At 46.1% G+C, this 15,110-nt stretch overlaps 1 protein-coding gene across 2 annotated transcripts in view; it reads left to right on the forward strand.

The window, feature by feature from the left end:
- The first annotated feature begins 2,818 nt into the window (after positions 1–2,818).
- The window catches only part of BTBD1 (BTB domain containing 1), a 39,875-nt gene continuing 27,583 nt past the window's right edge, over positions 2,819–15,110 (forward strand). The window contains exons 1-2 of one of the 2 annotated variants that reach the window (XM_059371472.1): positions 2,819–3,325; positions 13,632–13,788. In XM_059371472.1, coding sequence (XP_059227455.1) covers positions 2,922–3,325; positions 13,632–13,788 — 561 coding nt within the window. In that variant the 5' untranslated portion in view covers positions 2,819–2,921. The remainder of the gene's footprint in view (positions 3,326–13,631; positions 13,789–15,110) is intronic. The other variant, XM_059371471.1, reaches the window with a different exon arrangement.

The raw sequence follows: 15,110 nt of genomic DNA on the forward strand, positions 1-15,110 counted from the left end.
AGTCAACCATCCAGTGGAAGGTAATCACTATTCTGACCCCTAGCACCACGTCTTAGTTTTGCCAGTCGTGAAGTTTCATATAAATGGAATCGTGATGTATTTTCATGTGGCTCTTTAGCTCAATAAGTAATGAAATTAATCCACATTGTTTCAGGATTAAGGTTTGTTCTTTTTCATTCATCGTATAACTATACCACCATTTATGTACTCTACTATTGAGAATCACTGGCCATTTATGATGAGCAAAGCTGCTAGGCACACTTCCGTATTTTCTTTGGATTTACATATGTCTTAGTTTTTGTTGGGATTATACCTAGGAGTTCAACAGCCAGAGCTTTTGTGGTGTGGTAGTTTTGAAACATGTCCATAAATTCTCTGATACCCCTTGGAATCTGGATGGACCAGATTACAGATTAGCATATGTAACTAATGGAATGCAGTGGATATGACCTTGCATGACTTCCAGGCTATGTCCAAAAGAGTGATGCAGTTCTACCTGGTTTTCTTGGGACACTTGCTCTAGGAAGTATCCAGCCAGTGTTTCTTCACATGCTGCCCCACCTCTTTCCTGTTCCCCTTCTAATACTGCAATATATATTAGTCCTTTCTCATACGATTCACAGACATACATTCTTTTCTATATTTTCTGCCCTTTTCCCTGTATTTCAATTTCAGCCTCTACTGACTTGTGTTCTAGTTATAGTCATCATCTGCTCTGCTCTACTTGGCTATTAAACACACATTATTTAGGTATTAATGTGTTTATAGTATTTTTTTTTCAGGTTAGGAGCCTCCACTTTCATGGATTAAATGTTGAAATTCTCCATCTTTCTTCTATTTTCCTGATCATATCAAACATGGTTGTTTTAACGTCCTTGTCCGATAAATCCAATATCCGAACCATCCACAGATCTGATTCTCTTGTCTATTCTTGGTCCTCCTCTGTCTCTCCTGCCTCTTTAGCATGCCTCATAATTTTTTTTTAAAGATTTTATTTATTTATTTGACAGAGAGAAATCACAAGTAGATGGAGAGGCAGGCAGAGAGAGAGAGAGGGAAGCAGGCTCCCTGCTGAGCAGAGAGCCCGATGCGGGACTCGATCCCAGAACCCTGAGATCATGACCTGAGCCGAAGGCAGCGGCTTAACCCACTGAGCCACCCAGGCGCCCCAGCATGCCTCATAATTTTAATCCCCCCCCCCCACAACATTGTAGAAGAAAAAAATGTTGACTTTCTGGATGATATATCTTGATTTATATGATTTAGTCTCTTTATGGCAGCTTGTACAGAGCACCTTGAACCTGTCAAAGATTGGCTGTAGCTAATTAATTTTTCTCTAACTACTGGTGTGTAACCCCGACTTCTAGAGCATGGCCCTTTGGGATCTCAGCCAGAAGTCTCTTGTCTTTACGAAAGCTCCTCCATCTGGGTGGGACCTGAACTTACAAGCTCAGTGAAATGGTAAGAAAATTAAGGAGGGTGAATTGGGTACTGGTCTTTTAAATGCAGTGGAAATCAATTCAGCTGGAGGAAGGAGATGCTTGCCGCAAAGCGGGAAGTTCAACAACATGCTGCCCACCTCTTCGGACTCTGGGATTAGAAGCAGGAATCAGTGCCCAGAGCCCAGATATTTGGAGGGCAGGTTCCTTTTGCCCACGTGGCTCCCACAGGCCGGGTGCAGCTGTCTCCCTTCCATGTGGCTGGGGTTGAGGGATGAGTAGCTGCTTCTGTGCACAGAACTGAAATCGACAGAAATTAACAGCAGTGTCTAGTCCAAATCTTCCCCTAAATGACCAGCCTTTAACAGGCTCCAGAAAGCCAAAATAGCCACATCAGACAGACCCTGCCAGCAGCTGCTGTCTAGGAGGGGAGACAGATTCCTGGGGTTTCCTCCTCTGCCACCTTCCCAGAATCCTGTACTTCATTTCATTACTTCCACTTTCGCAGAAAGAGTGGTTTTGGCTATACTTTAGCTTGAACTCAGCGTTGATTGCATTCCACAAGTTTTCATACACAGCGTCCTCATATTTTCTATTAAATTATAATTATTGTTGATAATGCGGCCTCTACTATATGACCTCTGGTACATTTGAGAGATTGTGGTTTTTTTCTGATATTTAAAATATTGTTGTTTATTATTTTTGGTGGGCACCAAAGCAAGGTTTGAGTGATATCAAGGTGATGGTACAGAGTTCCCAGGGAGGGAAGGGACCCAAAAGTGTTGCCCTAAAATAGTGTTAATTTTTAGCAATGGATTGTAAAACGTTAAAAAAATAGTTCCGTGATCCACAGTGACAGTCACTGAGACACTAGAGCAGAAGAATGTGGGCTGCTGGATCTGGAGGGGTCCAAGATTCGCCCGTCTCCGGAGGGGTGACTTGGAGATTACTGGGGAAGGGAGGCCGTGGGTCATCCTGCCGCCCTCCGAAGCGCTCCCTGGCTGAGGCCTCGGGGCCTCCCATTTCCACGGGAAACTCCTGAAGGGACAGCCCAGGAACCTGCCCCTGGGATACGTGGGAGGCGCTGGAGCTGATGATGAGGGGCCCGAGGCGAGGACGGGCGCTCCGGGTCGGAGGAGACGCAGGGGCTTGTGCGTCGGCCCTCCCGGGGAGGGGTGCACCGGGCGCGGAAAACGCCGCCCTGCGTGCCGCGAAGGACTCCACGCTGCGCCGGCCCGGCTCGGGCGGTCGCGCGCGCTCCCGCATCCCCGCGTGGCGAGGGCGCGCGCCCGGTAGCCGCGAGCGGGGCGGGGCCGGGGCCGGGGCCGGGCCGGGGGGGGGGGGGGGCGGGGGGGGGGGGGGGGCCGGGGAGGTGCGCGGCCGCCGGAAGCGCCTTTCCCGGAAGGCACCGAGGCGGCGTCGGCGATGGCGGCTGAGCGGCGGGAGCTCTCTGCCTAGCCCGAGGAGCCGCGCCGCTGGAGGATGGCCTCGCTCGGGCCGGCCGCTGCGGGCGAGCAGGTGCCGGGGGCCGAGGCGGAGCCGCGCGGCGCGGGGCCTCCGTCGCCGCCGCCGCCGCCGTCCTCTCTGGGGCCCCTGCTGCCCCTGCAGCGGGAGCCGCTGTACAACTGGCAGGCGACCAAGGCGTCGCTGAAGGAGCGCTTCGCCTTCCTCTTCAACTCCGAGCTGCTGAGCGATGTGCGCTTCGTGCTGGGCAAGGGCCGCGGCGCCGCGGCCGCCGGGGGCCCGCAGCGCATCCCCGCGCACCGCTTCGTGCTGGCGGCCGGCAGCGCCGTCTTCGACGCCATGTTCAACGGCGGCATGGCCACCACGTCGGCCGAGATCGAGCTGCCGGACGTGGAGCCCGCCGCCTTCCTGGCGCTGCTGAGGTGAGCGGCTCCCCGCTGGCCGCGCGCGCCGGCCTGTCGCCTCCGGGCCGCCGGCGGTCGGGGCAGCGTCCCGCGTCTGCGGCCGCTCAGCGAGCCCGTCGGGTGCGCTCCGGGCGTGGGGCCCGGCCTCGGGGCTGGAGGAGCGGCGGCGCCGCGGCGGGGCCCGCTGACGTCGTTTTGTGTATGCTTTTGCCGAGGAGAGCGGGAGAGCGGAAAAGTCGCGTGCGACCGAGGGCCTTTGTGTGTGTCTGAGGTCCTGACTCGGTTTCGCTCTTAGTGTGTGTGAGTGGTGGGGCCGGGGGAGGGGAGGACCGGGACGGGTAGGCGCGGCCGTTCCTGCCGCCGCGGTTCTGCGGACAAGGTCACATTCGCTTAAAAGCGAAGCCAGCCTCCCGTGTTCTTAGGAGTTTGCTTTCGGCTTACTGGGGGGTAACACACTGACTTCTGATGAATTGTGGTGAACGGGAGGGAGCCAGTCGCTTGGCATTATTAGCTTGTATTTACGAAAGTCCGGCTGGGGAGCTGTAGGTGGTGTTTTCCACACTTTTGCAAGTGGGATCGGGGCCCGGAAAAGTCAAGTGACTGGCCAGGGTAACAGCAACCTCATAAGGAAGACCATGCGTGCTTCATTACATCGAGAGGGTTTTAGCTGCCTGACGACAGTGTGTCCCCAAAGTAACACAGTCTTGGTTGGTACAGAGGCAGAAAACAGACCACTGAACGGGCACATAGTCGAGGAAGGCTCAAAGCTCAATCAGGAAGCTCAGTGGGAAGCTGACTATAAAGTTAAACCAAGTAGAAAATACCAAGATCCCATAAATAAATGGATAAAGGGCAGGATAGATAGGTAGAGAAAAATATAGCTAATGAACAAAGAATGTTTAACCTCAGTAATTAAAGAAGTGGAAATTAAAAGCAAAGCACTTTCTCTCCCAATATTTAACTTTTTCTAAAAGATTGTATATAGGGGGACGCCTGAGTGGCTCAGTGGGTTAAGCCTCTGCCTTCAGCTCAGGTCATGATCTCAGGGTCCTGGGATCAAGCCCCACACAGGCTTTCTGCTCAGCAGGGAGCCTGCTTCCTCCTCTCTCTGCCTGCCTCTGCCTACTTGTGATCTCTCTCTGTCCATGAATAAATTTTAAAAATCTTAAAAAAAAAAAATGATTGTATTTAGGGGCGCCTGGGTGGCTCAGTGGGTAAAGCCTCTGTCTTCGCCTCAGGTCATGATCCCAGGGTCCTGGGATCGAGCCCTGCATCAGGCTCTCTGCTCAGAGGGGAACCTGCTTCCCTCTCTCCTCTCTCTCTGACTGCCTCTCTGCCTACTTGTGATCTCTGCCTGTGTCAAATAAATAAATAAAATCTTTAAAAAAATTATATTTATTTGAGAGAGAGAGAGCAGAGTAGGGATGAGGGACAGAGGGAGAGAGGGGGGGGAGAAGCAGCCTCCCAGCTGAGCAGGAAGCCCAATGCAGGGCTCAATCCCAGGAACTCAGGATCATGACCTGAGCCCAAGACAAATGCTTAAGTGACTGAGCCACCCAGGAGCCCCACCTCAGTATTTTAGAGATCTGTTGGAAGAGCCCTAAGGTGGTGGTAAAATAGTTTGACACTGTAGATTCCCCCCACCCAGTATTCAAGTACTGTACAAAATGTTGTCTATAAAAATGTTTACGGCTGGATTATTGCAGTAGAGAGGAAGTAGTCAGCTGGTCGGAATGGTTAGATACCAGTGATGGGCACTCCATGCAGGGTAATGCCACCGAGTGTGATACTGAGGAATACTAGGCGATACTGTTAACATAGGAAGTGTGTATGATACATAGCATTGAAGCTGTGTGTGCTGGGAATAAAACAGAAGGAACAGAACCAGGCGCATACCCAGAGGTATGGAGAAAAGGAAACGCACCCGAATGCTACCCGAAGCGTATTGGAGTGGTAAGATGATAATTGCCTTTTTGTCCTTCTTTTTGTTTCATATATTTTCTGCAGTTTAGTGAAATTATATTTATAAAGACAGAGAAAAAAGCCAGCTTAAGAGCTGGGATCTAGGTCTTTTGGTTTTGGTTTGGCATTGACAGGAGGATTGGTTTTTCTAGACTATAGGTATTTAAAGGGATTTGTTGGTCTACCTGCATTGCATCCTGGAGTGCTTGTTAAATTTGCAGATTCTTCCTCCCTCTTTGAAGGATTGTAATGTTTAGAGGTGGGGCCTTGAGAGCATTTTTTAATATTCTCTGTAAATAGGGTGCCTGGGTGGCTCAGTGGGTTAAGCCGCTGCCTTCAGCTCAGGTCATGATCTCAGGGTCCTGGGATCGAGTCCCGCATCGGGCTCTCTGCTCAGCAGGGAGCCTGCTTCCTCCTCTCTCTGACTGCCTCTCCGACTACTTGTGATTTCTCTCTGTCAAATAAATAAATAAAATCTTAAAAAAAAAATTCTCTGTAAATACTAATAATACCAGCTAAATCTGAGAGCCACTGATCTAAAAAGACTGTCGAGTTCTTTCCTTTAAAACTAGAGTGGGTAGAGTAAGAACGAAGAGGGGAAAATGTTTAGTTGGTATTTTCACTGAAGCTGGTGGTCACTCAATCCTTTCCTGTCAAGAGAAGGTAAGTGGATTAATTTTAAAGTCCTTGAAATTTTCCTGTGTTCAGCGTGGTCCTGGTTTTTGTCCTTCTTCAGATTCCAGTCATTGTTCTGTTCTGAAATGATATCTGGCCTGATTGTTACATGATACCTGGACCGAAAGGTATTGGCCGGCGATGGAGCATAGATGCTGTCCTTACTATTGTGTGACAAACAGATGTCTCCTAGTTTGTACTTGCTGAGTGGGGAAAACAAGTTAGCTTGGGCCTATTTTTATTATGTTTACAGATTGAATTAGTTACGTTATAAAAACCTGCTTGTTTTGATCTGCCTGACCTTGAAGTGATGTTCTTCGTTGTTTGTTTGAGAAACGCTGTGTGCCCTTGTGCCAGTCCCTGTTTCAGATGTCGGATTCATCAGGGAACAAGCAAAAGTCCCTGCCCTCAGGTAGTTTATAATCTAGCAAGGAGAAGCAAAGATAAAATGTCAAGTACTGATAAATATTTTAAAGAAAAATGATCAGACTGTGAGGGTAGGAGCATTCTAAGCAAGGCAAAGCATGTCTGAGGTCCTAAATTTCTCCTGCTGGAGGAACTTCAAGAATAAACCAGTGCTGTTTGAGCAGAATGAATTGGGGAAAAAGTGGTAGAAAATGAGTTCCAAAGGAGAGGCTAGACAAGGTTGTGCAGGGCTGGATAGTCTATGGAAGGACTTTGATGTGTGGTGAGAAACTTTTGGAGAGTTTTCAGTGTGGCTGTGATATGATCTGATTTACATTTTTAAAAACTCATTTGGGCAATTGTTTGGAGATTAGACTGGGGAGGAAGTACAATGGGCAGCAGGGAGTTGAATTAAGACACTTTTGCAGTATTCCAGGCAAGAGGTATGCTACTGGGTTGTATCTACCAGCTTGGGAGTGATAGATGGGTAAAAAGTGGTCAGACTGTGGATAGCTGATTGACCTTTGAACCACATGAGTTTGAACTACATGGGCTTATGTATATGTGGATTTTTTCCCCCACCAAATGCAGTATAGTACTGTAAATGTATTTTCTCTTCCTTAGGATTTTCTTTCTTTAAAAAAAAAAAAAAAGACTTTATTTGAGAAAGAGAGAGAGACAGGATGAGTGAGAGGGAGAGAAGCTGAAGCAGACCTCACACTGAGCACAGAACCGAACATAGGGCTTGATCCCACAACCACAGAGATCATGACCCAAGCCGAAACCAAGAGTCCAGTGCTTTACTGACTGAGCCACCCAGGTGCCCCAATGCATTTATTTAAAAAAAAATATTGTTTTTTTTAAAGATTTTATTTATTTATTTGAGAGAGAACATGAGCGAGGAGAAGGTCAGAGGGAGAAGCAGACTTCCCATGGAGCTGGGAGCCTGATGTGGGACTCGATCCTGGGACTCCAGGATCATGACCTGAGCCGAAGGCAGTCGTCCAATCAACTGAGCCACCCAAGCACCCCTATTTTAAAAAATTTTTTAAGATTTTATTTACTTGTTTGAGAGAGAGGGAGAGAGAGAGAGAACACGCACAGGCAGGGATAGGGGTAGAAGGAGAGGGAGAAACAGATTGCTCACCGAGCAGCCCCGATGTGGGGCTCCATCCCAGGACCCTGGGATCATGACCCAAGCCAAACCCAGACGCTTGAACAGCTGAGCCACCCAGGCACCCCTTCTTCCTTTGGATTTTCTTGATGACATTTTCTTTTCTCTAGCTCACGCAATTGTAAGAATACAGTATATAATAATACAACATAAAATATAATGTGTTAATTGTTATCGATATGTCTTCTGATCAACAGTAGGCTATTAGTAAAGTTTTGGGAGAGTTACATGCAGGTTTTTAGCCGTTTGGAGGGAGGGGGATAGGGAGTGGAGGCCATGCCCCTAATGGCAGTGTTGTTTAAGGGTCAACTGTAAAGGTAGAACCAAGAAGACTTCTAAGGCTTATCTAAAAGAGTACAGCCAGAAATATGAACCTGGAGTTGAGGGAAGAGCTTCTTGCTGAACATAAATTTGAAAGCTAAGAGTGAATGGTCTTTAAACCATAAGACCAAATGGGATCACCTAGGGAGGGGATGCGGTTGTGAAAGAGGTGCCAGGATGAGCCCTGGGGACCTCCACCGTGTGGAGGTGTAGCTGAGGAGACTAAGATGACACAGACACCGCTGTCAGTGAATTAGATTGGAAAGCAAGGAGCCTGGGATCTTGAAAGTCAAGTTGAAGAAAGTGTTTCAACCAAGAGGGTCTTGAAAGTCAAGTTGAGAAAGTGTTTCAACCAAGAGGGAGTCCCTTAATGAATGAGTCAGTAGTGATCCAAAGGTTCTTATGCACGATCTTATAGTTCCTGTAATTTAAGATCAAGTTTTTGCCATAGCTTTTTGAAATTTTTACTAAATATAACCTAAATTAGGTTAGAAAACCTTTAATCTTTAGGGTGGGGGAAAAGGAGTAGTTTAATGACATATCATTTCTCTTGCGCTCTTATCATAAAAGGTAGTGAATGAGGGCTGAAAGGTTCATTTTAAAATACAAAGAATTGGGGTACCTGGGTGGCCCCAGTTGGTTGAGCATCTGACTCAGTTTCACCCCAGGTTGTGATCTCAGGGTCTTGGGATCACCCTCTGCATTGGACTCTGCACTCGGTGGGGGTTCCGCTGGGGTTGCTCTCTCTCCATCTCCCTCTGGCCTTCCCCACAGCGCACGCATGCTCTGTCTTTCTCTCAAATAAATGGATAAGTCTTTCTAAAAAACAAAAACCTGTGGTAATTGATTAATTTTTAATTATATTTTATAAACCTTGGCTTTTTTTTATTATAGCCGTTTTAATAATTAAATAGAAGATAAGAAACATATAAGTAAAATATGAACCAACATGGTTCCTGGATTTTTAAGTAGTCTGTTTTCTCATTAGAGGTGAGTATGGTTCCCTCAGTTGTGTTACATAGAAACTTGTACTGAATTGTCTAGTCACTTAACACGTACTGATTAATGCTTAGCCATGTGCCCACACCGAGCTGGGTATTGTAGAAAAATGCACACAAAGTATGGGAAACACAGAGATCCATTTCTTACTTTTTTTTTAATTTTAAGATTTTATTTATTTGACACAGAGAGCGAGAGCACAGGTAGGCGGAGTGGCAGGCAGAGGGAGGGAGAAGCAGGCCCTCCACTGAGCACAGAGCCCGATGCGGGGCTCGATCCCAGGATCCCAGGATCATGACCTGAGCCTAAGGTAGCCGCTTAACCGACTGAGCCACCCAGGGGCCCCCCATTTCTTATTGTTAATAGAACATCATTTATAACTTGCATTGCTCCAAAAAGAATTTAAAATATCTTAAAAAAACACAAAGGTAAGAAATAAAGCCAAGATGAAGCTAATATAAAAATGCATGCTGTAGGCAAGCTAGAAATTTAATTTTTTTAAAAGGTTATTTATTTCTCACAGATCACAACTAGGCAGAGAGGCAGGTAGAGAGAGAGGTGGGGGAAGCAGGCTCCCTGCTGAGCACAGATTCCCAGATGAGGGCTTGATCGAGGACCCTGAGATCATGACCTGAGGCGAAGGCAGAGGCTTAACCCACTCAGCCACCCAGGTGCCCCTAAATTTAATTGTTTTAAAGATTTTATTTATTTGACAGAACAAACATAAGTGGGGGGATCGGCAGAGGGAGAGGGAGAAGCAGGCTCCCCACCAAACAGGGACCCCAGTGTGAGGCTCATTCCCATGGCTCCTGGATCATGACCTGAGCCAAAGGCAGATGCCTAATCAACTGAGCCACCGAGCACCCCTACAAATTTAATTTTAATTGTTTAGCAGCTAACGGAGAAAGAGAAACCTAGCTAGTCAGTACAATTCATAGTGTTTGTCGGGTTAAAAATAAAACAAAGCATCTGCTTAGTGAATGCACAACTCTGTCTGATAATCTGACCAACAGATTGTGAGGTTTGCTCATAAAGAAGGCATTACTGAAGTCAATAGTATCCTTAGTCTGTCTTTAGATGTAAATGTTTCTTTAAAATATTCCTTGCTATAAGCTAAAGGTATATTACCAAAGTGGAATTTAATAAAAGCAGTTTGAATGGGTGTGTGTATGTGTGTGTGTGTGTGTGTGTGTGTGTATCTCAAATAGAAGAGCCTAAAAACAATTCTCTCTTGTTCCTGGCGTGTTCTTCCCCCCGTCTTGTCATCCTTTAGTCTTATCTCAAGCAGACGTTTCTCCAGGACGGTTTTGCAATCTCCCTGACAGAGCGCCTGGTTACAGACGCCTGTGAGACCGGGTCCTTCAGCTCTGTGGGGTTTGTCTCCTTGTTGCCGCCGCACATGCAAAGGCAAACGGTGATAACGGCCCCGTGTTTCCGCTCTTTATTTTATAACTCTGGTATTTTGCCTGAAAAAAAAAAAATTAAAGCAGATGTAAAGATTCTTTCTACCTTGCCCTTTAAATTAAAATGTCACAGGTTTCTGACTCAAGAAGGGAACGGAGCATGCAGTAGGCCTTCTCTTAAACCTGATAGAGTGATGGGGAAGAGGGAGATGGGGTGGGAGCCAACTGTGGAAAAGGGACAGAGCAGTTGAGAGTGTGCTGCTGATGAAAGGGAGGGGGTGACAGGACCCCAGAATCCAGAGCTCGGGGAGCTGCAGCTGGCTTCCCTGGCAGACCCCCCCCCCCACCGCCATCCCCCAGTGGTTCTAGGCCAGGGCTGGTAGGGAGATGTGTGAAATGAGAAGGTGGAGCTAAAATGTGGCAATTAATTTTTTTTATAAAGATTTTATTTATTTGAGGGGCACCTGGGTGGCTCAGTAGGTTTAGAGCCTCTGCCTTTGGCTCAGGTCATGATCCTGGGGTCCTGGGATCAAGCCCTGCATTAGGCTCTCTTCTCAGTGGGGAGCCTGCTTCCCTTCCTCTCTCTTTCCACCTGCCTCTCTGCCTACTTGTGATCTCTTCTGTCAAATAAACAAAATCTTAAAAAAAAAAAAAAAGATTTTATTTATTTGAGAAAGAGAAAGCAAGAGATCGCACTTGAGCAGAGGGGGAGGGTCAGAGTGAGAAGCTGACTCCCCGCTGAGCAGGGAATCTGATGCAGGACTTGATCCCAGGACCCTGGGACCATGACCTGAGCCCAAGGCAGCCGCTTAACTGACTGAGCCACCCAGGTGCCCCGGGGGGAGTAAACTTAAAGCTTGCTTATAGATGCACCCTCAGCCAGCTCTTGCAGACTAACTGCTAGTGACAGCCTCCTGGCAGGCTCTTCTTAAAGAAATTGAACAAACTGCCTGGGAGAGCTTAGGGACTCTAGAGTCATGGCATTAGGGGATCCCAGGTGCCAGTCAACAAGCCTCCCACATACACAGAGCTCTCAGCCAGCCCGTTCGCTTTGGGGGTGGTTTTCCCTGGAGAGTAGGCCCATCTACACAACAGCAAGGAAAACCTAGACCGGCTGCGGGAACACCAAACTGGAGACCACCATTGATCATTAACGTATGAGGGCATGAGAATGTGAACCACGGAGACCAAGAGCAGCTGATCCTCGGAACTGGGAACAAAAGGGAACCTGAAACACTCTGGTTAATACCACCTTGGAGACTTGAAGACGTTTTTGCACCCATGAAACCAAGACAGAGTGCTGTGGAGGAGAAAAGGAATGACTAAGAAGCAGGAATTCTTAGAAACATGAACATGTGTTACTGGGGAGAACAGAAGGCCAGAAGACAACGGCACGGACATCTTCTAAAACAGAGGGAAACAGCAGAGAGGAAGAAATGAAGCAACATAAAAATAAACAGCCAACATTTGCCGAGGCTGAGTACTTGTCAGGCACTATTTAAAACACTTCATTTTTTTCAGTTTATACTAATCCTCACGAGAGCATGATGAAGGAAATGCTGTCACTCTCTTTTCAGAAAGGAGAAACGATGATAGCTTGTTTCTAGTCTCAGAGCTGGCAGTGATGGGACGGGCTCAAACCCGAGCCTGAGGTCCTGAGAACACTCAGCCCTCACCTGGGGGGCCTGCCAGTCTCACCCTGGAAGCAGGCCTGGGCCCAGAAGCAGCGCGTTCTCTGATAGGCAGTTTCCCCACCTTCCCTGTGCAGGGTAATAGCCACTGCCTGCCTTGTGGGAGGGTTGAATCAACAAATCAACAAATGTTGATTTTCTCTCTCTCTTTTCTGTTCATCCCCCTTCCCCTGACTGTAAGCGATGACACCTTACTTGCTTTTTAATTCCCTGTACTCATCACAAAGTGGCACGTAACTTTAAGGTAAATATTATGAGGGTAGTACAGCCAGTTGACTTGACTCTCTAAAAAGGTTTTGGGGGAAAATTTTTTTTAAATGGTGTGATCCTGAGAATCAGCAACCCTCACTTTGAAGGCTGAGGAGAATGAGAATGAACAGTCTCGGCTAGAGATAGTTGTAAGCACAGAGATATTGTTAGAGGAGCACAGACATTTGGTTAGGGCGACAGACTGGAGGCTCTCATGGGCTGGGGTTTCATCTTGGGTGGTGATAATGGAGACAGGAATGAAAGAAGAGGAAGTGGAACAGTAGAGGGTGGGGACAGGAGTTAGAACTTCCTTCACTCCAGTGTAATAGAGGGTTCTGAGACATGTTAATGGGTTTTCTTATTTTATGACTTGGATCCTAGCAATATACATATAATTACTCTGATGTCTTTAGTATCACTAAGATGCAATTTTTAGAAGATTTATTTATTTGAGAGAGAGAGAGAATCTTAGCAGACTCCCTGCTAAGCACGGAGCCCAATGTGGGGCTCAGTCCCATGGCTGAGATCATGACTGAGCTCGAATCAAGAGTCAGAAACCCAACCGACTGAGCCACCCAGGCCACCCAGGCGCCTCACTAAAATGCAATTTTTATTCTTCATGCCATCCTTCTCTACGGCCCTCCGCTCCCGGCTTCCTGTATATAGTTGAGAACTGGGCAGTACACACAGGGTCTCTGAGGAGCCACAAAAGAGGCCTGAAGTTGATAGGCAAAAGCTGCAAGATCTCTCAAGAACTGTCCAGGCTTTCGCTGAGAATCTTCTGCCTTATTTGCAGTTCTGTGAAGGTGATCTGTCCAGCAGTCTAACAGAAGCAGCGAACTGGGAGGAGGCAGTATCAGACTGATAGTGTTTTGAGAGAAAATTAAACCTAGATACCCAAAAACACAAAACAACATGAGTCATTTATGATATTATTAAATTGTTTTATTCCTCCAAAGACTCATTGTGCTAGTTCGGAATAACAATGAAAGGTTAAAAGATGCCCAGATTAACAAGACACCATTATCAGGAAATAAATGAATGTTTTGTCATCTAGAGATGTGAACTTCAGCTACCTGTACATTTGTTTAAATGAACATCCTTTGGTGAAGGAGATGTTAGTAAACCATTGCTGCCCTGAACTGCGGTGGGGTGCTAAAAGACCTCTGAAAATTTGGTTTTAAGAGAGATGGGTCTGTCTTGAGATCTCACTTAACTTCAGTTTTGTTAGTAAAATGGAGACACTACCTACCTCTCGGGCCTGAGTAAGAATAAATGAGATGATGTATGTGCAAATGCCCTATGGCCTACAAAGTCTCCTATCAGGTTGTTGTTGGGTTTGCTCATTATCTTTTAAGATATTCCTCAGAGGTTTCACTCTGATGGATTGATTGCTTATCTAAAATATTAATGGCCATCTCTGTCAATTCCCAATTGCTTTCCAGATTTCTGTATTCAGATGAAGTTCAAATTGGCCCGGAGACAGTTATGACCACTCTGTATACTGCTAAGAAATATGCAGTCCCAGCCCTGGAAGCTCATTGTGTGGAATTTCTCACCAAACATCTTCGGGCAGATAATGCCTTTATGTTACTTACTCAGGTAAGTAAATGTAGCTAATAGCTAATTTTAAAGATTGAGTATAACTACATATGAGTATTTCATATTTCCTGGAGAATTAGTTCTAGATCATAAAGTATATGTAATTATTTTTATAGTACCATTCAGGGAACTATATCAGATTCATAATGTTTTTATAATAGAAAAGCAAATTAAAGTCCATACAGTATCATATAGGTAAAGAAATGAAGCCTTACGTAAGTAGACTCAAAGATACAGTTCTTTATGGTTGGAGTTGGAATAAACATCCACTGTTGTTCTTGGTATGATTTGAGAGTATGATAATAGCATGAGGTTTTCTGGACATCTTTGGTCTTAATTTTTGTTGGATCTGGAATAAAGATTGAGGTTGCAAGTCCAGAAAAGTTCTAAGATTTACTGTCTTTGGACTTAATCGGAAAGCTTGGAGGAGTTAGAATTTAAGATTTATATGAAATACTCTTTCTCTGATATATAAACATTTTCACTAAATGGCAGTATATATACAGAAAAGTACACATTCCCGTAAATACACAGGCTGATGGATTTTCACATACTGAACACATCTATGGAAGCATTAACCAGTCTTTACCATATTATTTGGCATTTATTAGGTGCCTGTAACCTGAGCTTTATACTTTAGCTATAAATAAATCACTGTTTTTCTCTTTAGACAAAGTTATAATACCCTTACATGAATTGTTTTAAAAATTCCAAGATAAGGGTGGTTGGGTGGCTCAGTCGTTAAGCGTCTGTTTGCCCTCAGCTTGGGTCATGATTCTGGGGTCCTAGGATCGAGCCCCGTGTCGGGCTCCCTGCTCTGCGGGAAACCTCCTTCTCCTTCCCCACTCCCCTTGTTCGTCGTGCTCTCTTTCTCGCTGTCTCTCTGTGAGATACATAAATAATATCTTTAAAAAAAAAATTATAAGCTAGCCTATAGCCATTTGTTAAGGACTGAACTATGTCTCCAACAGAATGTGATCTTATTTGGAGATCGGGTCTTTACAGGGGTAAGCAAGTTAAAATGAGGACAAAGAAAAAAAAATTGTAAGCTGATAATATGTAATCCTATTGAGTATTAGTGCTGGACCTACTGACAGATGTCCCTTAGCTCAACCCTTTCATTTTCCAAATGGAAAAACTAAAACCTGGGCTGCTGAACTGCAGGCTAGCTGGGGCCGGAGCCCCAAGCTCAGGGTTTCTGGCCTTGCAACCGTTCTGTTGCATAGAGAATGTCTGGTGCCACCTTTTATTGTTGGTTTTTTTCCCATCTTCTGTCATCAGACGTGTGTAGTTATGGAAGAAAGAACATGCTGACATATGGA

This window comes from Mustela nigripes, chromosome 13, assembly GCF_022355385.1.
Source record: "Mustela nigripes isolate SB6536 chromosome 13, MUSNIG.SB6536, whole genome shotgun sequence".
In the NCBI taxonomy this organism is placed as follows: Eukaryota; Metazoa; Chordata; class Mammalia; order Carnivora; family Mustelidae; genus Mustela; species Mustela nigripes.